General features: G+C 41.1%; 1 protein-coding gene across 18 annotated transcripts in view; it reads right to left on the bottom strand.

Moving 5' to 3' along the window:
* AKAP13 (A-kinase anchoring protein 13) overlaps positions 1–25639 on the bottom strand; it is a 217799-nt gene that overhangs the window by 40289 nt on the left and 151871 nt on the right. For 11 of the 18 annotated variants that reach the window (XR_003399121.1, XM_026855851.1, XM_026855855.1 and 8 more), the window contains 6 exons: positions 20911–20992; positions 17072–17208; positions 10240–10586; positions 7049–7102; positions 3500–3562; positions 896–1079 (listed from right to left, as the gene is read on the bottom strand). Coding sequence is in view for 17 of the 18 variants with exons in the window: in XM_026855851.1 (XP_026711652.1) it covers positions 896–1079; positions 3500–3562; positions 7049–7102; positions 10240–10586; positions 17072–17208; positions 20911–20992 (867 nt within the window). In the remaining variant the exon portion in view is untranslated. Of the gene's footprint in view, positions 1–895; positions 1080–3499; positions 3563–7048; positions 7103–10239; positions 10587–17071; positions 17209–20910; positions 20993–22470; positions 22475–25639 lie in introns of those variants that run through there. The other 7 variants (XM_026855856.1, XM_026855863.1, XM_026855866.1 and 4 more) reach the window with 5 other exon arrangements.

Genomic DNA, 25639 nt, shown 5'->3' with positions numbered 1-25639 from the left:
ACTGTGGTTCAACATGGTAAAAAATCTGATGCTTAGCAGCGCGTTCCCCAAAAATGCCATTCCTCAAAGCAAGAGAAGACGTAAGAGTCTTGACAGAATAGCTCTACAGGCCAGATCTCGTAAGACCCATTTACTGCCTTGATGTACACCAGTGACTACAAGATAAACTGGCTAATGGCTGGCTAATGACTCTGGCATGAACCAGAAAATATTACAGCTGAAACTTCAAAATCAGAAATTCAGGGTATTTATAGTATTTAAGACTATAATTGCTTCTTTAATAAAAATAAGTAGACATTCATAATATTGTGGCCCATCTGTCCTTAATAGTTATAGTAGACTTTCATTCCAGAGAGAGCACTCTAAATTTTCTTAATATGAAATCAGCATTTCACTTAGCTGTTGCTTATAATAACGGGCTTTTTGATTCTGGTTGTCCCTATGAAAGAAAAAAACCCTTTATTTTCCTCCTACAATAAACCCAAATAAACCCGAAAACTTTAGCAGATAAATTACTACTTAGTACTTGTGTGTGTTACAGGACTGCAGAAGGCAGCATAAGCATTAATTGCAGCAGCTTTACAACACCTGCAATTGACAGTATCACTGTATCCATGCTGAAAAGTTAATAAATTTCCCATGATTACTCATGCAATCAGTGGAAGAAAACTGGGAAGTTTCTTATTCTCACTCTGAGACTTCACCCCACTTCAACCATGCTGCTCCAAAGAACCAAGCAGCAAATTTAACACAGTGAAAAGTCCTCTGTGTTAAAGATGGAAGATTTTAATAATATTATGTATATAGGGTGGAAGCCTTCATAGCGAGACCCGGTTTGGAAAATTACTTACATAACACTGATGTAGCATTTTCTAGACGTATAACAATGTTTTACCTGGTGACTGTAGTCTCTGATTTCTCCTTGCTCGAGTTCTTCAGTGAGCAAGACCAGGGATCCACACTGATTGCTGGCAAGTGGACTCCTTCTGAGATCTTTGGAGCTCAGAGAAGAAGCCTCCAAGTTTGTAGAGGGCTTCTTGGTCTCACCAGAATCTCCAGCAAGGCCTTCTAGGCTGTAACTGAAGAGAAACCATAGAGGTTAGATGCTGACAAACTCACAGGGACCAGTGTCTTTCAGAACATAGAACCTTCAAGCGTAAAACACAAGGCAGTCACTAACTGAACTGTGAAGGGAAATGCTGATGTTATTCCTCAGCACGTTACTTCTTAACGACCAAGTGCAGATAGCAGTGGAGGGGTTTCTATTTTCTTCAGAACAAACAGCAGCATCTTTGTGCCTCTAATGAGACACAGTAGTTGGCTGAACAATCATTCAAACTTCTGGGCAACAGCCTTTCCTACTGTGTTTTGGATTTTTTTCCTTCTTGAGTGCTGCACAGATAAATCTAAAAACATCCCTTCTAAAGATTTTGGTATTTCCACACATTCTCTGCTAGCTTTTTATTGGGCTCTCCCCTGGAATAAAGCCATCCAAATTAAACTACCTTGTATAGCACTGTGCTGCCTGTCCTGGATCAACATCCTCCCCAGCAGCCACAAAATCAGCTCTAGGCTGCCTGTAACATTCCTCTCTGCAGACACATCCTCTGAATCTATTTAGCACTTGCCACTGCTCAAAGCTTTGGCACTGATAATGTCCTCCTTTCTGCCAAAGCTGGTTTCTTTTACTCATTTTCACTTTTTCTTTTTTCTTTTTCTTTTTTTTTTTTAAATTCAATAAATGTCTCCATCAGCCAACCAATCCTATTTTATCAGTTGCTGAGGAAGCTACGTCTTGTCCAATGGGCAATCACTCAAAGCTAAATAAAACATCAAACTTTTGCTTGCAGAATTGATAGCAATAAAAGGTTTGGCCAACCTCTGTAAAGACAACTGCTGATAGACAAGTGACCTCTACAGAAAGACACTATTATACTCCCTTCTCACCTACACAAAACACTCCCTCTTTCACATGGGACTATTTCCATCTGATATACCTTGGCCTTAATATTCTGCTTCTGACCCTCCTGCTCTTCATGCCCAAGCACCAACAAACCCACTGCACTGCCAGTTTGGTTTAATGTGCAAGCTTCACAGATACACCAGTACCTCCCAGTACAGTAGCACAACTCCATGCCTAACGCTTGATTTGATGCACACAAAGTCCTGCTAGTTTGAAGCAAGGCCTGCTCTGGATATATATCCCAACCAGAGTTAATCATGACATCCAAGTGGCCAACAAGCTGACCTATAAGCAAATGAAAGCAAAAACACACTACAGACTGTACAGATTATTTAAACAACCAGAGGAGCTTTAAATCCAGGTAGACTTGCATAGTAGTGATTAATGTTCTGCATTCCTTTAGAAGCATTAAATGTCTGATAAATATGCATCTTCAAAGAAAAAATGGCAATGAATAATAAGATTAAGTAAACTTTTTAGGGCTTTTTTCCATGGTAATTAATGAGAAAGAAGACTGGTTGAGGCATTTACAATTTAATCTGTTTTAGGAAGATTTTGACTCAACTTTGTGTTTCAATAGCAGGCATTATAAAATTTATATTAAAACACTTGCAGAGAGAAATCAGTCTCATTTCTACTGGCAGAAGAATATTTTTTTCTTCCATACCAAGGTGGTAACAACGATGCTACACTCATAATAGAGAAAAAAAAATAAATCATGTAGTTTGTTGTGACATGAACAGCTCAAACCTGCAAATGTTAGCCCACAAAATAGTTATCAGTAGGTATTACTGGTCTATAATTTATTAGTCAGGGTATATAGACCAGATGTAATTAAATTTGTAACTGGAAGGACAGATTAACTTCTTTCTCAATATCTGGTCTTCAGAAAAAGAGTTTAGTAGCTCTACCCACAACCAGCAAGAACTGCCAGAGGAAAGCTATAAAACCTGGGAGACAGATACTCCCAGGCAGGTAAAGATCTGATCTGCAAGCATTAATCTCAACTCTGGGTCTTTCTAAAGAAGATGCAAACTTTAAGTGCCTGGGAAATTTTAATCTGTGGCTATTAGATTGGTTTTTCATATAAAGTTTTACATTATTAGTCTCTTTGAAGAAAAAATTAGATCTTTCAATTTACAAAGAACAAGTCTGTTATGAACTTAAATCCTCATGAGATCCATCCAGGACAAACCGGCGATGAGTCACATTAACTCTTGATTCTTTGGATGTCACAATTACTGTTATGATCACTGCTGCAGAAAAACACACGCCTTAAAATCACGGAACAGAACAGCTCAAACCAACAGCGCAGCTTCTTTAATGCTTGAGGCCAATGAAGAGCAGCCACCACCATCACCTGCACCCCAATTCAGAAGACCCATTCCCAAGATTAATTGCTGAAAAAGCAGACCAAGCAAACAAACACGTGCACGCTTCAGCCAGAGCAGCAGTGGAAAAGGCGACGCACAGAAAGCTCACAACAGGGTGTTGCAGTGCTCCTTTGCTGCTGCTACACATTTATTTATACCATACCTTCTACAAGTAAAGTCAGGACCCATGGCAATGAACTGTACGCCAGAGGGACACCAGCTCAAACTAGGAACATCAAAAGAGGCAAAGAAAGGAAAAGGGCTCTGATTATTGGATTGTTATGGAACGGGAATGTTAAAAGACTCTCACTCTTGCATATTTTAAACAAAAAACCCCAACAAACTCAGAAATAATACAGTAGCTACTATACATTTCTGGCTGCCAGAACACACCAGTGCCCCAAGTGACCAAGGTTACCACCAAACAGGTAGCAGGACAGCCCATGCTTCCCCCAAACCGATCCCAGGGGCAAGTATACAACATACTGAAGAAACTGCTCCTTGTGGGGAGATAAGTTTTGGGGGAAAACAAGACCGAAACATATCAAAGTCAATTTTGCATAAGTAATTGCACACAGCCCTTGTGTTAGTAATGATTAGTATTTTTCTGGTACCTCTCATCTCCAAACCAGAAGAAGAATCCCTTAAAGACACTTAATCGTTTAAGTTCCCTCTATACAAGTATTAATAACCTCAGACTACACTTGAGAAAAATAAGGAGAGTGCTACATTCTTAAATGCTCCACAGCAAATCAGTGAAAGAGGCTGGAAGAAAAAAAACAGGCTCATCTTACTACTAACTGGGGATTAAATCAAGAGTTCTTCAAATAGTACTTTGACTAGAACACCTTTCAGCTCCCATACCCCGAAAGAGTCCCAAGTTGCATCATGAAAGACATAAGAAATGCAAATACAGAATGCAAATATTGTGGTTGTTATTTTAAATACTGCTTTTGTTATTTTTTCTCTGTCAGCTCATGGCCCAATTGCAAGCTTTGCAGACACAGAGAAATCAATCTTCTTGTCAGCTATGACATATAAAGGATCCTTAAATCCTGAAAAAGCTGTCCAGGAAACATACATCATCTGAAGGGAATTTTGCATCAGCACAGATCTGCCAGAGCAGCACTGCACAAGTTCTGCTCCCAGGCCTTGGCCTGCAATCCATGCAAGGAGAGGACATGGCCAGAGCATGGTTTGCTCCAGGCTAGGAGACTACAAAAAAATCAAAACAAGTCTAAGTATCCCTGGGCCAGGATTTGCAAGTGCCAGAAGCCACAGAGGGCACAGAGGAAGGTTTAAAGCCACTGACTGCATCACCTCACGTCAAGTCCTCATATAGTTTCCACACACAGTACAACACTGGAAACATTTGGGAAGGGTTTGATGGTTGGTGTTCAATGGTGGAGTACAGATAATTGCTACCTGTTTTATTCAGGATGTTAACTGGGTGAGGATACATGTGAAGTACCTGTGCTTTGTACCGCAAAGCTCCAGGTGTGCTTCACCAGCAGCTCTCAGCACTCATAAGCATTCCTCATGAACATGTGCCTTCCCATAACATGTTAATACTTGCAAGTACTTCACTGTCATCATCCAACTAAACCATGATGGCAGATGTAAGTATTAGGGTAGGACGAGGGAACAAAATACTTGAGATGATAAAATAACCAAGTCCTGGCCACAGCAAACCCACCTCCATCGTAGATCTCAGTCTGCATTCTCAGGCTTAGGTTCAGCCTCCCAGCAGGTTAGCAAAACCTGCCTGGCAGAAACTAGATGGAGGCTGAGAAAGTACCCCAAGGAAGGTATCATACATGCTTCCTCTCTCCCTGCTTCCCAAGCCATTGCTGGTGACCCCAAGACTACCGGGCTTGGTGGTTGTTTGGAGCTATGCTTATGTTGACTTGTTTGCAAAAGACAGTAATTTTTGCGGGGTCACTTTTCAATTGCAGGATATAGGATCTTCCTCATTAAAGAAATGATGCAACATTTACACTTGACAGTGCACTGTAAAAGATGTCTCTATTCCTGACCACTGCCACGTCACAGTGACAATCCCAAATGCTAAAATTGCAGGGAAGGGAAGCAGAAAAGTAGATGAGGGGAGGAGAGGAGAGGTGGCTGCATATATGTAGAAGGAAGCCTAGAAGTGGTGGAAGGTATCAGAGAAGGAAAAAGACCTCTTGGCAAGGGCTGTGGAAAGCAGTCTTACAGAATTACAATCCTGCTGTGGAGCCACCCACAATCTGTTGGCAACACCATAAAACCCAAACAAGATCAATGCAGAGCATGCAAAACCTCTTTATAGAGACAACTTGGGGAGGGGGTATGAGCTATTATATACATCAGCCTTGAGGGAGAGCATAAATTGTTGGAATTAGTTCCAGGCTGTTGCTCTCCAGCTGGGGTTAGAGGGGATGATACAGAAATGGTTGGGAGGCCAGAAAAAAACCAAGAGAGAATGGTTATGAAAGAATTACCACACATTTCAGATATGGTTAAGTATTTTAGGTTGCCTATTCAAGACTTTTTCTTTATTCTACATGTAAGCTCAGTGTTTCAGGATACTGTATCTCTAAATGCAAACATAGCTCCTACAGAGGAGCCTTAACAGGCAATTGGTAAAAAGATGTTAATTTGCATGAGCTGAGATGAGCACTGCACTTCTTCCTTCAGAGCACAGAGCAATGCAAATAGTGGCTTCACAGAAGTGAAAAAGCATGTTCTTTCTTGTCCCTTTTTTAAAAAAATATTTTTTAAGATCCCTCTCCTGAACTGTACAGCACTGCTCATATGGCTTCATTTATGCTGATGCATGGCAAGGCACAGTGATTTTTTTGGTAATAACACCATGGTAACATTTTTTACATGTGTGGAAATATGGTAGTTTGTACACAGACACATAACTCCATCGAGATCAAGGGAAACTAAATCCTGAGTTAACCTGCCACAGGAGAAAAGGTAGCAGGCTGTGGGAGATGAGAAGAGGTTGAACAACTGAAGGGGAGAGGTTAAACTTCCTTTTTTTTTTTTTTTTCCCCTAAAAATGTGTAAGTGCGGACAGTCTGCTGTGTTAAAAATTAAGTGTCCTATTTTATATGTTAATAGACAAAACAAATGTTACATGGGTGAAGAATGTGTATCTGCATGATGGATGAGAAACAGAAAGTCTGCTATACAGAAGAAAAAACACACATGGATGTAAGGAAAAGGACCACACCTTATTTTCTATTTTTTAGGAAGACAGTTAAAAGAACAGCAAAAGAGCAAAAGTAAAGCCATTTAATTCAACCAGCTGTAGATCTGCGGGGCATTATCCAACTCTGAGATCGTGCCTGATGCATCCCCTCCCCAAGTGCCCCTCCTGCAAGACTTGGCAGGAGTTTCTGATGTGCTTTAAATCAAAATGACGCACATGCTTGCAGGTAAACAATTATTTTAAGACAATTCTAAATCTTACACATGGTAAAGGCCAACAAAATGATATCTGAGATTTCTTAAAGTTGTTTACATAATGTCCTGGAGAAAATGGCTTGTGCATGTGCTCTGTGGGTCAGAAAAACTGCCCTGGGTCAGACTGGAGAGGGAAGGCAGCCAAGTGGGATGCACAGCTCTAACGCCAGTGCTTTGAGAGGTTTACTAACACGACAGTATGGAGTTAGTAGACATTCAAACGCAAAACAGTTAGTCACATTAGTTGGCTTTGTACCTTCTCCTATGAATGGGAGGCTTCTTTATACCATCCCCCAGAACTCGCATTGAACTGAAAATGAATCATGGAGAGTGGTCAGCAGCTTGAATGGAAAAAAATGAACAAATGGCAGCTGAAGGAATAATATCCCAACACATGAACAACAGAGGGAATGGACGTACAGGGAAAACACAAAATTAAATACTAAAGGAGGTAATGAGTCTCTCTTCCTCCTCTCTCTTTTAAAAATAATTCTGGTTTTTGGTTGGTTTGTTTTGGGGTTTTTTTTGTACAAAAAGATGATTTCACAGGTACTGACCACACTGCAACTTAGCTGCTGCCAAAGCCAGGTCAGTTTAAAGTTTAGATAAGGACAAACTATTTGACAGAAGCTGTTAGAAACCAAGATTAACACCAGCTCCAGTTTTGCAGTGAAAACGTTGGCGTTTCTTTCCTCTGACCCAAACGTTAAAAACACTGCATCATTGTTGAAAGACAGGCATTTCAAATCTGCTACGAATGTCAGGAATTAACTGAAGGATGAACATCCTTTTGCAGCAGCCTTGTTAGTTCTCTTTGTATTTTTAATAGCAAAATCTAGACATGAGGATTATCTGTGAAGTGCATTTGAGGAGAGAGGGGAAGCACAGGGGAACTGAGCATGATTTCACATTGTATTTAAGACGATTACATTTTCTCGGATCTTTTCTGTGAACAAACTTTTATGCTCATTCCTTTTAAACTGAAAATATGTAACACTGGAAAAGACCAAATCCTACAAAAGACTGATTTTTTTTTCCTATAGACTCTTTGTATCCTGTATCAGCAGCTCTAAACTTGACTTAGCTACCTTTACCATCAGGGGAAAGTCTGGTTTTGGTACGGATGGGGGCTGGACTAGGCTGTGAGTCCTTTGCTGGGAGAGGAGGCACCTCTTACAGCTCGGCTGACCGTGCAGCCTGCCACCCCATTCCTCTTCCCAGCTGCGCAGCCCAGTTCTAATCCTTTGGTTGGTTTTGATGGCAATTACACTTTATTTAGTTCATTTTCTGCTCATTTAGTGTATGCAACCTGCTCACTTATGGACCAAACAAGTGCCATGGGCGCACAGAGGAGGAGGAGAGGGAGCACGGACAAGGGGTGGCAGGTGATGGGAACAGCACAGGTCCTGCCCGTCAGCAGGACACACCTCAGCCAAGGCTTGTGCTCCGTGTTACTTCATTTCAAAGGTTTGCAAAAGTCCATTTATAATAAGGGATTTTCCCCTTTAAATGGAAACCTATCTTCTGCATGTGATACAAATGAATAAGAAAACACCCTGAATTTAACTGATTTGTATGAAAGTCACTTGTTTGGGCTTAATTTCCTCAGTATTTGTTGTTGCTCACTAAGCAACCATAATCTCAACATCACAACAGCCATGTATGAAAAGAACAAAGAAAAGAAAAAAACCCCAAATAATCCAAATTCCTCTTTAACAGAAACATAAAACCAAATAGGAACTGAATCAGCAGCAGAGACCCACCCAGCTTTTCTTTTTTCATTAACCTATGTGACAGCTATGCTTATGTAGCAGCAGCTGTATCTAACAACATATGAGAATAATTACTGTTCCTTTAACTCGACTTTTCTTACATTTACAATGCATGTATTTTCCCATATCAGAGACAGCCTCCAAAGTCTGACGCAGGAGAATTTAACCCCATCTGTTAAGTGTTAGCAGTAATTGCCAGCTATGCAGTTTATTACCCTCAGAAATCCTTACATAACAGGTCCTACACTTAAAAATAAATCTCTCCAAATGAGTTTATAAGCTTATGGACTCATTCTGTCATAAACCTGCATGTATAACTTATGCTAATTCTTTTATAGCTTTAAAAAGATAGGTATTACTTACTTTATCTAAATATTACCAGGGGACCGGGAATGGTGGCAGTGGTAAACAACAACAATAATAATAAGTCTTTCACCCTATGTTACTTAGAGGGTCCTGAATCTTCTTCAATATCGGCTTTAAAATCTGCAGAGTCTATGGTATTCCTTTGGTGATACCCACAGCTCCTAACGTTAAAGAATACATACAATTCTGATGGGAGGCTGCTGCCTCTCACTGGATTATCCAAATGGGTCAAGCAACAATTTACCAGGAACCCATTATGAGTGGCCAGTTTTAATTTAACGGCATCACCGAATGCAATGGCTCTGTCTATCTTAAAAGCAAACCTGTGGCCACGAAGGTAGCAGCAGCCTGGAGAGCGGCATGGCACTGCACTCCTGGGCTTGCAGCCTCTGTTAGCTCTGTAAGGTAAGGGCTACACGGGACAGGAGGATACAGCACGCTGACCCTGTTAACTCAGCTGGCCTTTCCTGCTCTGAAAGCACTAAAATGCATTGAAAACATTGGCCAAACTTCCAATGGTTTCAGAACAGGCAGGGTTTGACCCCAAAGCATCCAGCAGCCCGGATGCTGAATGGTGCAGAGCATGGCAGGGAACCTTACACCAACCCCTTCACTGATGTGCATTTTGTTTTACTTCCTCTTTTTCCCCACTGAGATGGGGGGCTGAACACCACTTCTTCCCACAGTCACTTGGCACCAGGACCTACACACTCACGTGGCTGTTACACCTCTCCCTCTTCTTTCATCTGAAAGAACAAATGGGAAAACTTCCCTTTTCAATCTTCCTGGGCATCACCAGGGACACCGGTGATGAGTTATGTGGGATTTACTGTCCATGAGAGACTGAGGTGGAACCAATTCTGTGAATCGGGGACTACTCATCTTAACACTGTGAGGAGCCTCAACACCATTTTTTAAAACCCTGGTGCCCATGCTATCTCTTAATACAATCAGAGCAGTAATGGTTGTGTTTATTTTGTGGTCAATGAGATTTAACACTCCAATAATTCCTTTAACAAAGCCCTTCATACAGAAAGGGGTGGTGATAGTTCAAATGGAAGACCTGTCCCACGGTAATTCCACTTCCTCTGGAAGGCTCAAGCGTACTGTAGGTATTAAGTACTTTAATCCTGAAAGTTAATTTAAAAACCAAACAAACATACGTTAGGAGAGTTTCTTCACCCCTTTGAGTGAAAAACAAATAACCAGAAGTGACATCCTCAGTTTTCTGTTTTTTCATGCTGAGTCCAAGGCTTAGATAAATATGCATGAGTGGGTGCAAAGTAAATCAAAGCAGCTCTTCACTCACCTCCTCTGATTTATTTCTGCTTCGTTGGTGGCGTTCTTCCCTGGCCCCCAGCTGTGTCGACGGAAAGGTGACAGTGGCCGCATGGAGTTTCGCAAGACAGACGAATGAGTGGGCACATCCGTGATACTGTCCAGCTCCTCTTCCTTCTCTCCTCCCTCTGTAGCCACCATGTTGGTGCAGCTGCCATCCAGGCTGTGCCTGTCCTTGGGCTGGATGAAGTTCAGCGTCGGTGGGAAGGGAAGGGACGTGTCGCTGCCCAGTGATGAGTTCCTCTCCAGGGACATGGTGTCATCTGCAGAGGAACTGGAGCTGGTAACATCACATGCAGACTGCTCCTCTTCAGGCTGCTGTGGATAAGAAAAATTAAAAATATATTAAAGTAGAATCATAGACTGGTTTGGGTTGGAAGGGACCTTTAAAGATGCAACCCTCCCTGCCATGGGCAGGGACATTGTTCACTGGATCAGGTTGCTCAAAGCCCTGTCCAACCTGACCTTAAACACTTTCAATGAAGTGAATAGCTTTAACATTTTAAATAAATGAAAATATTTTGTATTTCGCATGAGCTGAAAGATTTCCTAGTGACACCACGAGGCAAATTAACCATCGCAGAAGTGCGGCTTTTTGCTCTGCCTTCAACAGAGGTTGAAATGCTCTGCCAAGCAATCTCTTTCACTCCACAGGTCCTTGGATGCTGTCACCCTGGGCTCCCAGCTCAAGTCCTCTGCCTGCCTTCCTCTCTCCAACTCCACATTTCATCCTGAACAGCAACTCCTGCTTCTCTCACCATTTCTGGATAATCCTGTTATCAGTCAAGGTGCCATAAAAACACCAAAGGTTTATGAAGAGAAATTCATGGAGAACTGGGTCATCACAACTCCTGATGACAAACTCCAGCCTTTCTTGTGGGACCTGGGATGGGTTTGTAGCTGTCAGTCACGAGAGCTCATAGGGCAACATACTGTTCCACTGCATCATGCAGCACAAAAGGGGCAATTATTCAGTAGTGGAAAACAGAAAAAAAACCAAACTTAAATCCCCATCCCCCACTACTTTCCGTTAAGCAGAAAGTTAATGCCAGGGTTTGCAGCATTTTTCAAATCCAACTGTAATTGAAAAATATTGTTCCACAGGATCAGCTGCCCTGTATTACAGGTCTCAAGTCATACTGCAATTTTTTTGGTTTAGTTTGCTCCAAAAGCAACGAGTGGAAGCCAAACTGGTTCTCTTTGGCCAAAGGCCACATGCTGACCATACAGCCTGAGAAGAGCCTGTGTGTATTCTGTGTTCCCCGTGGCTAGCATAAAAAAACACAACCATCTCTCTGACATCACCTTCAGTCTGAAATGGTGTTTGCCCCGAAGGACTGACATGGGAAGTTTCAATTTATTCTCCTGCAGAGCCCTGTGCTGTATCATTTAAAATAATAATAGGCAGAATGATCTGTCAGACCATATATAATAGGCTATTCAGCAAAGCCACAGCGGTTAATTGTCTTCAAATAGCAGGCTTGGTGGGTCTCAGCAGAAGCTGAACGCTCAAGGAGCTGCAGGCTGTCAGCTCTCATTTGACAGAAAACAACGGGCTACAAACTCCCGTTCTCAGAAGGGAGAGATGGGCATCAAAACCCATGCAGGGCAGGATGAACGGGAGTGGTGCTGCCCACGGCAGTCCTCACCTCGGATCCCATCGCCCTGACTTCATTCAAGGCCAGCAGTCTTAAATGCTCCAGACACTTTCGCTTTTCTGTGCTTTTTTGGATGGGCACACATTGTAAGTTAAAAGCTTCTTGTTAAACTGAATAAAAAGAAACTGAGATGTTCAAAAAGTATTCTAATAAAATATTTTACTACTTAGAGGGAAGCCCTGCTTCAAATTTTGCTATTTTTTATTCTTATTTCAGGTGAATAGGTACACAATAATGATCCTAAGGTGGTTTAAATAAATGCTGTCACACTATTTCCCCTCCCCATCCATCAAAGAAAAACACAGCACAACACCAAAGCACAATATATCTTTTAAAGACAAAATATTAAAAAACACATTAAAAATATATCCCTCCAAAAGCATCCATTTTATGGTAAGGAATGTAAAATATTAATGGTGAATTTGTGTAAATATTTCAATAGTAAATTTATACTGTAATGTAAAGGATTGGATTTGACACATATTTAAATAAGAAGTAAGTTAAAACAAGAGAAAACTGAAATGGATGCCCTGTAAAGTTTCTGATGACGTTTGGCGTTATTCAGTATAATCTGATATTTGTGTGAGTCATGATGAGACCTTACTGCACTGCTGAAATCCAGACAAACTAAGCAGTCATTATGTGGATAATATTCCTTCAGTAGAGGAAACAGTCTGTTTCATTTTTCTGAGACACAGGAAAATACTGTTAGACATTAGGACAGCACAGCAGGAGGAGAGAGCGCTACCCGCCAGCTGTACAGTGAGAGAGTTTGGAAACATTAAATTTGGATGCAAATCTAGCAACAATAGTGCAGAACATCAAATTATATAGGGAGGAATTAGCGTAAAAAGAGGAATTTTTATTTTCCAGATGAGAGTACTGCTCCAGTTTAAAATGCAGAACAAACCCCACTTCCCAAGCAGGGAAGATTTAAGGGTTCTATCATAACGTGTAGTTTGAAGAGATGTTTGAAAAATGTGAAACATATTTGGTCTGTTTTAACTTTTACCTTGAGCATCAGAGACTGAGTACAGAACGCAATAAACAATTCCCTTGAACCTGTGGCCAGTGCTTATTCCTCTAAAGATATTCTTCATTTAAATGATTAATTTTTTTGGAAATAAAGCAAAATAGTTAATATGAAAGACCAAGACTCTGTCTGCAAAACGCCAAATGTGGCTGACACATCTAAGAAAGATCTATATTGTAGCCACCTCTGCAAAAAATCAGCTATCTGGCCAAGTGCCAGTAAATATGCACTGCTCTTTAATCCTATTTCAGTAAGAAAATACCCTGTTTTCAGAATAGAAATGGTTCTCTAATGTGTTATTTTCCTACAGGAAAAATGAAACATTAAAGAAATACTAATTTTCTTCAAGTTAGGCTTGCTGCATTGAACCTCAATGAATTCAAGCCTTAACTGTGACCATAGAACTCATGGCTGAAAAGAGCTTTTACAGACGTGTGCCAGCAGGCATTTTCTTTGCTCTCAGAAACAGTACTTGGTGAGAAGCTAGTATGAAAAAATGAGATAAGGCACAAAAAGTGAGTTTTCTGAGAAAGAACATATATACTTCTTCATGAATACAGATAAATCACTAGGATGGTGGAGGTATAAGATAACTTCCTCAACTAAATCCCTCCCTCTGTAGGAGGTCTTGATAAGTGGAATTAAAATGTTCTTTCAATCATTTTTGTGATGACAACATGCTAAGTGCTGAGACACAAACCTACCCTGTCCCCGACCTTCCATGTGACAAAGATATTAAAGGTGTTACAGGATTTAAAAAAAGAAGATGAAAAATATTAAATCCTGGCATCCTGAAGTTTATTTGGCGTACCTTTACACTAAAGGAGTCAACATCTTTGGTTAGCTTGATACATAATCTAGCAGAGTAATTTTTTATTTGGATTTGCCTATGGCTCCAGGTTCCATAAAACTAACCTCAACAGTGGCCTCCCTATTAACTATTTATCACAATGGAGTGGAGGAGTCTTTCCCTGCTGAAAGCCTTTCTCTTCAGACTTTTATTCCTGTGGGTTTGGGTTTTTTGCATGTTGTTAAATTTATTTTTTAAGAGAAACAGTAACTCTGAAAAAATAAATGCAAAATATTGATGTGTTTGTGTATTTCCTTGAGCAAACCAATACAAAGGCAGAAATTGAACAAAATTCAAGGGGTTGAGTTGCAATCCTTTCTTTTCACAATGATCTGTGGGTTCCTGACTTCCCAAGGGACTTTTGTCTGAATCATTTCCCAAGAAGCACATTAAAAAACTTCCCAGTAACGCTGAATTTTGGTGGCAGGTTAAAAGTTAAGATGAGCAAAGCGTATGGGCTACACCCCAGGATGTTACCAGATGACTGTGAGAAATGACCTTATGCAGCATTAATCATTCAAGAAGGAGGGTGTTGCAAAGCCTGCCCAGATGGCTGTCTGAGATGGAGAAGGAAAAGCAGGATGACGAGGACATGGGAATGAAGCACTGACGCAAAAAAAAATGAAACATTTTGCTGAAGCCGTAGACCTCACATTGGAAGCGATTTCTGGATTTCAGCAACAGTCTCTAAAGTCTGAAAAAACAACTCAAGTTTTAGTGCTAAAGCTCTCTGAACCCAGCAGCTCATGTTACACAGCTCAGCACGTGTCTTTCAGAGAAAAAAAAAAAAAAAATTAAAACAAGCACAGGAGATGGCAAGGAGATGGTAAAGAGAGCATGCACTGAACACCAGGGACAATTTAAGGTACCAGGAGATTTTGTGACCCCACAGACCCCAATTCTTCATGGTCCTGGGATAGAACCAGGGCTTTATACATTTCTAAGTGATGTCTATGGAAGCAGCCCAATGACCCTGGACAGACAACAGCTTGTTCTTCCTAAGATTTATTTTAATGTATTAAGCAGTTAACAGAGGGGGAGTGATTTGTACAATAAAACCTAACTCTAAACATAAGTTCAACTCTTCTCCATACAAAGGGGAAGCAAGAACAGGACTAGTAATAACAATCATCATCATGACACTGAAAGGTTTGAGATCCTCTTTTTGTTCATAAACATGTTCTCTCTCTTCCCAATTTGATATGGAAATTGTACTGCTTAATAGGCTTATAACTAGGCAACTACAACCAAGACAAGCATCTCTCAATATTTTCTGGAAGTTTATATCCAACACCTATCTTAGTGGTTATTAAAAATATTTAACTCTTCTATTTCTACCAACTGGGCTGAGTAGTCAAAAAAAACCCAAAACCAAAGCGCAAATAAGGAATGAGTTCACAACACAAAATCAGTGTCTCCTTCTAGAAATAATTTTTAACTGTAGAAAAGATACTCAGATAAATTCTGAGAAAGGAGACAAGGAACCAAACTAGTCAGCAAAGCAGAGACAAAAATGACTGAGGTTGAGATTAGTTTTGAGTAACTTCCTAAACTCAACTTAAGAACCTTTTGAACCCATTTGCAGATGAGGTCCGCAATCCACTGCATAATGAGAACAATGCAAAGGCTGCCAAATTAAGAAATTCACTTTCTACAAAGAAAATAATTTCCTCCCTCTGCCTGCTCTCCACTTGCAACTGAAGATCTGCTGTCCCCACCACCTTCTTCTCCTTTTCCCTGCAGCACCCCTACTACATTGTACTACCTATACTTTTTAAGTTTTGTTTTTTCTTTCCTGTATTTGGAGAAGGAAACTTTTCAGATAAGAAAGGAGAAAAGATAAAATTCTGTACAACATAAAATTTACTGTGTTCCCGCATCACTCTTCTCCCATGCATCCCCATGCAAGCATCAAATCAGGCCCAAATGGCAGTTGGCTGTCATAATTTGTGCCACTCTGTTTGAGAAAACTGAAGACAGTCTTCTACTCTGCCAAACAGCCTTATATTCCCACAGTCTAGGGTCCCGCATCACTTTGAGAGTAAGATGGGAAAGGGTGAGGCTGGTGAGCTCTGTGCCCTACCACATGCATTAAGGATGACTTTACTGTTCATTTATAGCACATGAGATCACTTAGCCTGGGCTGTGGTGTTTCCCGTCCTGCTGGAAAATATTCACCATCATCTGATTTGATTTAAGCAAACAGAATTTTGTTTCATTAAGTATATTTCTCTGAAAGCAAGTGTGAAATTTACTCTGAAAGTTTAGTTTTTCAGAGCAGGAACTGTGCCTGCTCAAACAGGTAAGCTGGAGCTGAACCTACACATGGAGATGACACCAACATGACAGCTGCTCTAAAAAAGAATGTTCATGTCCTCTTTGACTCTGCATCTCTATGATCTCTCTGTATGCTTTTTCACCATCTGCCTAGGGCAAGAAGAATATAAATTACCAACAAGATTATTCTTAAAAAGCAAAACCTAGTCATCCTCTGAATAAATTCAGGCTGGTCTGATACAGATGGCAAAAGACTGATGCTAAAGGAGGCATCCTCTGTTCAGGACGATGACTCTGTATCTCAGGTCTCACCCACTCCTCCCCCTTCTCAGCTGTGAGCAGCACAAAGGGCACAGGGATGACTAAGGTTAGTAATGACTTCTGTTGTTGATTTTAAGCAAACCTGAAAACATTTTCCTTCTACTTGCACGCAAAAAGGCATTAGAGATATGTCGCCTAGGCAACAAAACTATTCACTGGAATTGGCCTTAAGTATTTAGAGTGAGTGTTTCCTTCCTATCCAGGGAGTCACACTGAATTTACAGAAAAACATTGGTCCCTGTGAGAATTACAGTATATAATTCTGAAGGTGTCAGCACAGAGGTCATTGTTTGCTAGAGAAAAGCTCTTTGTTACATGAGTTAAAGATGGCTTTCATATCGTCTGTGCAATCCCTAATGACCTTGAAAGAAAATCCACCTTTTCAACTGTTGCTCTAGTACATGATTTACTTTTGGACAGTCAAAATTACTTTCATCTTTTTAACACTGGGGGATGCACAGTTTTTGGAATTCTGCTGAAAGTAAATACATCCCTCATGTTGCTGCATCTGCAGAGGGGACCGGATCCTTCCTATCTATTCTGTTCCAGGATAATCGCTTCCAGGTTTCTAACTCACCAGTGAAATCGAGATGTGTTTGCAGCACAAGTTTATCAAATCAGGCCTCAGAGATTTTTTAACCATATCCCAACCACGCTTTCCTACCTTTCCAAAGACAAGGTCTTCCATCCCATCACCAGGCAAGGGGAAGAGGTCAGACTCACTCCCGGACTCTCTTTTAAGGACACCCTGTGATGAGGCACAGACGCTATTCAGCCCATCCTCCAAGAAGTTCTCACATTCTGAGGGAGCAAAGCAGACAAAGTTATGATCTGATGCTTTCTGTAGCATCCATACATCCGACTCGCACACTCTTAGTAAATTCAAGGATGTAAAACCAACCGTCAACACAGCTTCATAAATTGCGTTCACCTCCCAAAACCGTGCCTGTAAATTTTCAAATCATTTATTCAAGAGTTTGAAACTCCTGTTTAATGCATCATCAAAGCACAGGGTGCAAACAGAAATTCTGTATTAAACAGTCATATATGCTTGTAGCTTGAGGTGCTGATAAATATGTTCTATATCAGGTACCCCACACTGAGCATAACAGGATGTTTCCCATCGATTGCAGCAACTAGAAAATTAGACTCATATTCAGTAAATGTAGAAATATAACTTGACAATATTTCCTTTCTTTCTCAATTAAAGAATCAATTCCCTCTAAATGCCAAAGGGCTTTTAATACATATTGGGACAATTTAATTCCTTCTTCTGTACTTCTCACAGAAAAAGCACTAGTATGACTTCCATGACAAGCTTTACTTTTTTAAGATTCAAACCCCATTTTTTAACAATTCTCATCTTTCATAACCCCTGGCATTGAAATATAAGCATACTGCATCCCTTTTTTCCTAAAAATGCTTCCAGCTGTTTGTTATTGGGGTGATCAGCAGCACAGAAATAGTCTACAGCCACTGAGAAAGCCCCTCCTTTCCAAAAACCTTGAGACATTATTTGCATAAAAAATGCTTGTATATCATTTCATTTGTTAAGCCTTCAGGCAAAAGTATTAATGACAATTTTGGCAATAACTGAACATTCTTTCTTCCCAGCTCAAAATATTTTGTAATTATTAGTATTTTTTTTAAAAAAGTGTTATTTTGCAACCTGCTCTAACTAAACAGATCCAAAACATGCTTAGCTCCCTGGAGAGGAGCCAGGGCAATAAAATATTGTTTCACTCTTAAATTACACCTGACTAACTCCATCCTTGGCGATGTCAGGCTTACAACAACGACACATTTGGGTAGCTAGAAGCCACCTTTTTCCCTTCCCCATTCTTAACCTGTGCCTGACAGCAGTTATCAAACAGCCTGGCTGCAGCCCAGTCAACTGGAGCAACTCCACTGTCAGAGAAAATAATGTTAATTTGTTGATGGCAGTGGGACTGCCCCTGTTTAGGGCAGGGGGGAGCTGAAGCTGGTCGGAAACCCCATTACTCCGTAGAGGAGTTTCCACACCACGGAGAATTGGAAAAGCACTTAATGGAGGTGGCGTGGCTGCTCGCTGGTCCTGTTCCCCTTTCGGTAAACCTGGAAAATCTGAACTGCTTTTCCATCACTGAGGGGGAGAAGGGAGGGCAAAAAGAAGAGAGGAGGAAAAAAAAAAAAAAAACAAAACCAAAAGAAGGGAAAAGCAAAGAAGAGATGGAGAGACTGTAAGGGAGCGGGCCAGGGTGCGGGCTGTCCAGCTGGCAGCCAGCAGAGTATGTCCACAGCCCAGACTGAAAAACAAAGGGGCTCGAGCCACGTTCCAGCGGAAAATCAGCGAGGATGGTCCAGACACACCAAGGGACGGATACCTCGCCCTGAGGATAAATCACAAGAGGCAGAAAAGCCTCCTCTGTAGGAGTCCCCGAGGGACAGAGGAGATGAAGTGGTGGGGAAGGACGATGAGGACCACAGTTGTGGGGACCCCATATACCTCATCTCATCTGTGCTGAGAAACTGATTCCCAAACCCTGTCTTCCCTCCACTGCCACCCCTTCTCTCTGCACATGCTGGATTTATAGTGGAACTGTGATTATCTGATCTACTCTGTGGAGGTGAGGGTGAAAATACAATGATGATGGTAAGACACTTCTGCACCTAACAGAGACCAAAAAAACTTATGTAGCAAAAAGCCCTAGGAAAAAATTTCCAAGCGACTCTCTTTACGTACGTTTTCCAAACCCTTGTGTCCTCCCAGACAGGGCTGAGCGCTACAATTCCATGCTGAAGCTACATATCTGCTACACTCCTCCACGCATTTAATTTCAAAAGCACTGACAGAAAATGAGAAGCTATGATTTCTCCTAAGGTTTAAGGACTCTGTCCTTATAAGCCATTTCAGCAGGATTATGCATCAGGTGAAAAAGGTCTAATTCCTTAACAAGTTGTGTATTTTTAAGTGAATCAAATTACAACAACTAATGGTTTTATTGCTGTTAGGTGTTGCCAGATTTTTCTTGCCTTCTCTACACTGCACAGCACCGCAGTGCAGCTGGAGGGATGCATGTGCAGTAACAACATTATTTCCAGAAAGGCCAGAACCCGAAGAGCCTGAGATCTTCCTGCTGCTTCAGTCCGACCGGAGAGCACATTAATCACCTTAAAAACCTGCCTCTTTGTGCCTGTGTTACAGACACATATTACTTTAATTATTAATATGTAACTGTACACAAGGCTACCTGATTACATAATTAACATATTTCTATAGTATGATATTGCATTGGATATTTCATAAGTATCTAACTGATATTGATCCATATGAATACATGATTACAGATTTGGCAAGTCAAATGAGTGCACATCATTTTGCAGCCAAATGGAGCACAGTAACTCTTGCCCGAAGCATAAAAATATCATACCAAGAGGCAAGGGATTTGGGGACACAGTTAGGAAAGAAGCAGCATGGTGATACCACAGGCTCTCCTGTAATACATTCTTGAAACAGCTATCCACTGTTTATGACTATTCTAAAAAGAGTACTATTTTTTTTTTAATAAAAAAGCACTTATTTAACTTCGATGGGAGCTAAACTTCTACCTAGAATAAACCCCTTGGGACAGCCACTGATTATCCCTTCTTAGCCTACACTCTGAAAAGATTAGGTTTGAATTTCATATTGACACTCACGTGGCTCAATTCCTGGTTTTCTTTCAAGTCTCTCAGATAAACTGAAGAAGATTCAGGTGAGACCCCCTTCTCAAAATGAGAGCAAGGCAAGAAGTGTCCTCCCTATGAACAGTCCAAAGTCACTACTCAGGGCCCTGATAAATTACACTATATGTTTTGAACATGCATAATTCAATTAAAGGAAATGCTTTATTTCTTATCTTGGACACCAAACCCTGTTTGAAACTTGCCCAGACAAGATTTTCTGTCCCGGTGGAAGAGCCAGAAAGCACCAGCCAGCACGCAGGGCTGGAAGCTCGGCATGGCTGGTGGGCAGGGTGTGGGAATGATGGCTCTGAACAGCCTTCCTGCTTCCTGAAGCCTGGAAATATTGCAAATTTCAGAGGGGAAAAAAAAAAAAAAAAAACAAAAAAAAAAAAAAAAAAAAAAAAAAAAAAACACAAAAAAACCAAGCCACTGATCTGGATCTAAATATGGATTCAGGAGTTTCAATTTCTGACTGTTTTTTTTCTTTTATTGTATTATCCTTTTAGCTAGAAACTATGTCTGTGTGCTTCATCACAACTTTCAAGTTTGGGTTTGTTTTTTTTTTTAAAAAGAAAAAACCAAAATACTAAAGTACTTTAAATGCATAATATTTAAGGTGGTGACACACTACACACCTCACTGCAAGTCGAGTACTACAACCATGTGCTAACAATGACTCATGGCAGATTCATTACACATTTTCTTTAGTTTATGTATTTTCCCTGTTGAGGCAAGGATATCAAAAATAAGAAAAAAAAGGAGGAAAGAAAAGGTGAGGAGAACTGCAGGGTTGCTCACCTGGAGACTCCCGTGTTCGTTTGCGCTCCAGAAGGGAAGAATCGGGACATGGCTCCAGCGAACACCAGCTTTCACGGTTTATCTGAAAAACAGACCAGAGTACATCAAAGAAAGGCAACTCTTTCTAATGTACCTGTTAGCCTCTTCTGTAATGTCATTCTGCATCAACCAGCAGATATACAGTTATGGTTTAATTTTTCCCCAATAATAAAAACATCAAAAATAACTTACAATCTCTTTTTTCTTTTCTTTTTTTTTTTTTTTTAAGCAACACTAAACAAACCATTAAAATATGCCAAAAAACTTTATTTCTCTGTGGAAAGTATGACTTCAAGGTGGCTCCCGCTCAAGGCGTTCGGAGGGACGATGAGCCAGCATTTAAGCTACTAGTTGAAGACTTCAGAAACCTGGCTTCAATTCTCACTTCCATTTGTAGTGGGACCGCAGGCAAGATACTCTTCTGTTTTATGCCTCAGTTCACTACCTGCAGAATAGCAGTTCCTTACCACCCATACTGCTGTAAAGATAATTACCTTAAAAATGATATGGTGTTCTGATAACGTGGAAACGAGGACTAGGGAAGTGCCCAGGTCATGGTGAGAACCAGAAGCACTCTGTGTTTGCATTAACTGAAATGATTATGATGTTAGAAACCCCCATTTTAACACTAAAATACATCACATGGTTTATTTCAGCATCAGCCTGTATCATCTCACCCAGTCCCTCACCCTTTCTGTGACTTCCAGTCTTCAAGCAAGGATGACTGATCTGTCCTCAGCCTTCTCCCTCTGCCTATGCTTCACTTTTCCTCACCTGGATTGTGTTGTCCAACATTTTGACTCTGAAGTCTGCTGGACTATCCGCAACACTTGGCTCATCTAACATACGCTGCCTAAGGCCTTTGTCTACTGCTGGTAGACTTTGGAAGCCCCTTCGCTTTCTGCCATTTCTCCTAGCTGAACATCTTTATTTGTCAAATGCAAGCAAATCTCACCTAAACAATCTGATGTCCCACATCACAAAATCGAGAGGTTGTCACCCCTCCTGACCTCCCTCAACACACAGGATCTCACATGTTAAGTTGTAGCTAAAAGAAAGCTACTGAAATGGATGACTTTGATTTTATACAACTATTTCTCCTACACTCTCTCTGGTTTTGTTTTCTCCTGAAATAATTTCCTTTGCCTTCTCTCTGACAAATAGAGAATTTTTACTATTTATTTTCTGCCTCTGACCTGTCTTCAAATTTCCTGCATGATCTTGCTCCACGTTTGCAATCCCTTGCTGGATTCTCAACCCCTTGATGTTCTCCTTTCTCCAATGTTATGAAATGCACTGCTTTTTTACTTTTTATTTTTATTTTTTTAAATAAAGAAAAAACAAGACTCTCCTACCCTTGACCTGACTTGCTGCTTTAACTAATGACCCATGTCCTTCTTCCTTTTCTCGCTGAGATCGTGGAACATGTGATTTGCAGTCGCTGGCTGGCGCCACTCACTGGGTCTGGCTGCATCCCCCTGCCCTTTACCCAGAGGGGCTCCTGCCAGCACCTCCCCTCACCTCCTGCTCGCCACACTGCAGGGTTAATGCTCCATTCCCCCAGACCCGTCAGCTACTTCCTACAGCACATTTTTCTTTCTTAGGTTTTGTCCTCCTCCATACTTCTGCTATGACAAAAGGGGGTTGGAAGGGCCTTTGACAGCTCACTAGTCCCTTTCTGCTGCTCCAAATCAGGCTCAGCTATAATCTGAGAGGTCTTAAACCAACATGCCATAAAATCCTCCAGCAGTGAGGATGCCGTGACCTTCCCCAGTTAGCAGCTCTTGCTGTGGGAGACGGAAGGATCAGAGATCTGAGAGGGGAAAAATTAGGAGTCATCTCTCAGAAGAGGTGAAGGAGACCTTGTGCTCTACCAGAGCCAGGTCTCACTGTGACCTCAGTGCACGTCCCACTCAGACGTCCCTCCCCACCTCCATGCAATTTTTCAGGTTATTTTTCTTAGATATGACGTACACTTCTATCAGTCACTGCTCATACATATGCACTATATACACATCCATCTAAGAACCCATTTGTGCCCTAAGATCTTACCCTTCCCTGCACCTTTACTCAACACACATACACACACCCCTCTTCTCACTTTTGCATATATTACATATATATTAAATAAGAGTTGGAGACAGAAAGAGCAGCAGTCTGAAGCCTGAGAAAAGCTTTTGCAAGCAAATACTCAAAACATTGATTTCTTCTGTTTTCCAAAGTGACATAAAAATGCTAAATTTTAACTGTTGCATGGACAGTGGGTCAGTGTTCGGATTCTTTCAACAGAAGAAAGATATCTCCTGTTCCCAGCGAGGCTGAGGGGTATCTAACCTTTGCAACTGTACATCAATGCAGAATTTATATATACTTTTTTAGTCTTAAAAGAGCTGTAAAGTCAATAAATATCACATCATTACTGTAAAGTCAGTAAATATCATGTTAATATTCTTTTCTCTCCAGACAAAGCAGAATCTATTTTGCAGCACACTATCTTACATTTTATTAAAGGCAAATCTAGAGGTTGAGCCTGAACACACGAAGGAGGATAAATGCAAATGTGCTCAAGTCCGCACAAATGACAAAACAACCCATTTCAGATATAAAATCAAATTCTGCCTCCTCCTGACTGACTTGCGCCTAACTCCTTCCTCATCATATTGAGCCTGATCTTCCTTACTCTTAAACCAATGTATCTCCATCAGAATTAAGGGAACTACTCCTGATTTATACTGATATCCACTATTGGAAATCAGTAATTAAACATCCTGTTCAATAATTAGCAGTAAGAAAGCAAAGGATGAGGAGGTTCAAGCCTATCAGTTGATTGGTAATAGAATAAACTATATTAGGCTGAATTAACTTTATATTTTTTCCTTTAATAGAACCAATTGAGTCATTCACTGAAAATGCATTATAGACATTGGCATTTTTTCAAAAAAGATTTGAGTATTTTTCCCATTACCCAGCCAGTTCTCTCCTCTGTCCTGTGACTTTGCCAAGTATTGAAAAATTCTGTTTTTTTCTTAAAAAAAAGTAATCGGGGCACAACACTGAGGTCTAAGGTGCTGTTTCAGATATACCTGATTAGCTGCAGAAGACAACATCAGGAACTAAGTATTTATCTCAGTATTACTAATTCAGGAATAATAATAATCATCATCAAAATACAAACAAAGGAAACCACTACTATATACAAGTATTCCCTATGCCAAAACGAGCCCAGACAGGATTTGAGGGAGGTTTACTGCACACTCTCAGGAAACTGGGTGGTCCACAGATACTCAAAACACAAACCCCACTATCCACAGTCCCAGACTGAGTACTGGGATCCCTCCTCAACAACCAAATTCTGCTTGTATTTACTCAGGACTAGTGACTGCAGGTACAGACATTAAGGGCTGTAAAGAAAATACCACTAAAAGCACCTGAACATCAGGGATTGGGGAATGCATCAGTATGAAGAAATTCGAACTGAGGTTGTCTTGGGATTTTGCAGACATGTGTGCATTATATGTAACAAAACTCTTCCTCCCTTCTTTCCTTAGTCTCCGTTTTGTGAAGGGAAGCCCAATGACAGGACCGCAGGTTGGTGGCCTCAGAAGATGATAAACCCTCACACACTTTCTGCCTTGCCCACACTGATTATAGTGCATCGATTCTGGTCATCCCAAGTCTGTGGCGGGAGCAAAGGATGCAGCAGTGTTCAGATGGCAGAAGGGAATAGGAAATAGCCTCTGGGAAGAGAGTTTCAATACACAGCTTTTGAAAAAACGCCAGGAGAGAACCAGCTATTTTTCCATGCAGAAGCCTGAATGTGTTTATCTGCAGCTCAGACACAGAATGAATCATGGAAGCACATCCCCAGGCACCAAAAACTGAATCCCAAAGGATTTTCTCTTCGCCTGTGAACCCTAGCAGACTAAATGTCCAAAGAGGGCTTTAGGACACCAGCTGGAGTTGCAAGTAGCAGACGGTTTGATTGCTCCTTCTGAGCACACATTCATGTATTTCCTGACTCTCAGAGGCATCTTCCTGCAGACACTGAATTAGGAACCTGATGTGACTTAACACATAATCCTCCCTGCATAAGAAAAGGACGGCGCTGGACAACCTGCGGGACAGACAGGGCTGGGATGTCCTCCATCACACAGGAATGATGAGCAACCCCGGCCTCTGTTCCCAAGCTCTTCCTTCCTCTCCCCTTGCACCACAGTCTTGCCTGAGAAGTTATCTAGCCCCCAGTGCTTGCAGTCCTGTGCGGTGCTTCACCTCGAAAACCAGAATTGGGATCTCCTTCTCAGAAGACATTTCAAAAACGTCTACTTCTGGCAGAGCGGCGTGGCAGAGGGTTTGCTAGACACACGTCAGGAGCCAGTCGCTGCCTGGCTCCCATGCACCTCTCCTGCCTTTCCACGATGGAAAAGTCCTTTTTGTCTCCCTCTGGTTTTAACTCATTTTGCCTTCCATTTCACAATAAAGAAAACACCCTGACCTCTCAGGAAATCTTCCACTATTTTAAAAGTTTACACTTGTCAGCCTCACTGGTAGAGACATAAATCAGTATCTCTAGACCAGATGATTTTAACTTTCATTTCCTAACAAACCTCTAGAGATTCATCTTCCCCCCATATTGTTTTAACTTTATCCTAAATTTACAAGTTTCCATTTCTGTCCTCCTCACCCCCCC

Source organism: Athene cunicularia (assembly GCF_003259725.1).
Source record: "Athene cunicularia isolate RWA chromosome 10 unlocalized genomic scaffold, athCun1 chr10_part1, whole genome shotgun sequence".
Classification (NCBI taxonomy): domain Eukaryota; kingdom Metazoa; phylum Chordata; class Aves; order Strigiformes; family Strigidae; genus Athene; species Athene cunicularia.
This window is presented reverse-complemented; position numbering and strand designations above follow the sequence as displayed.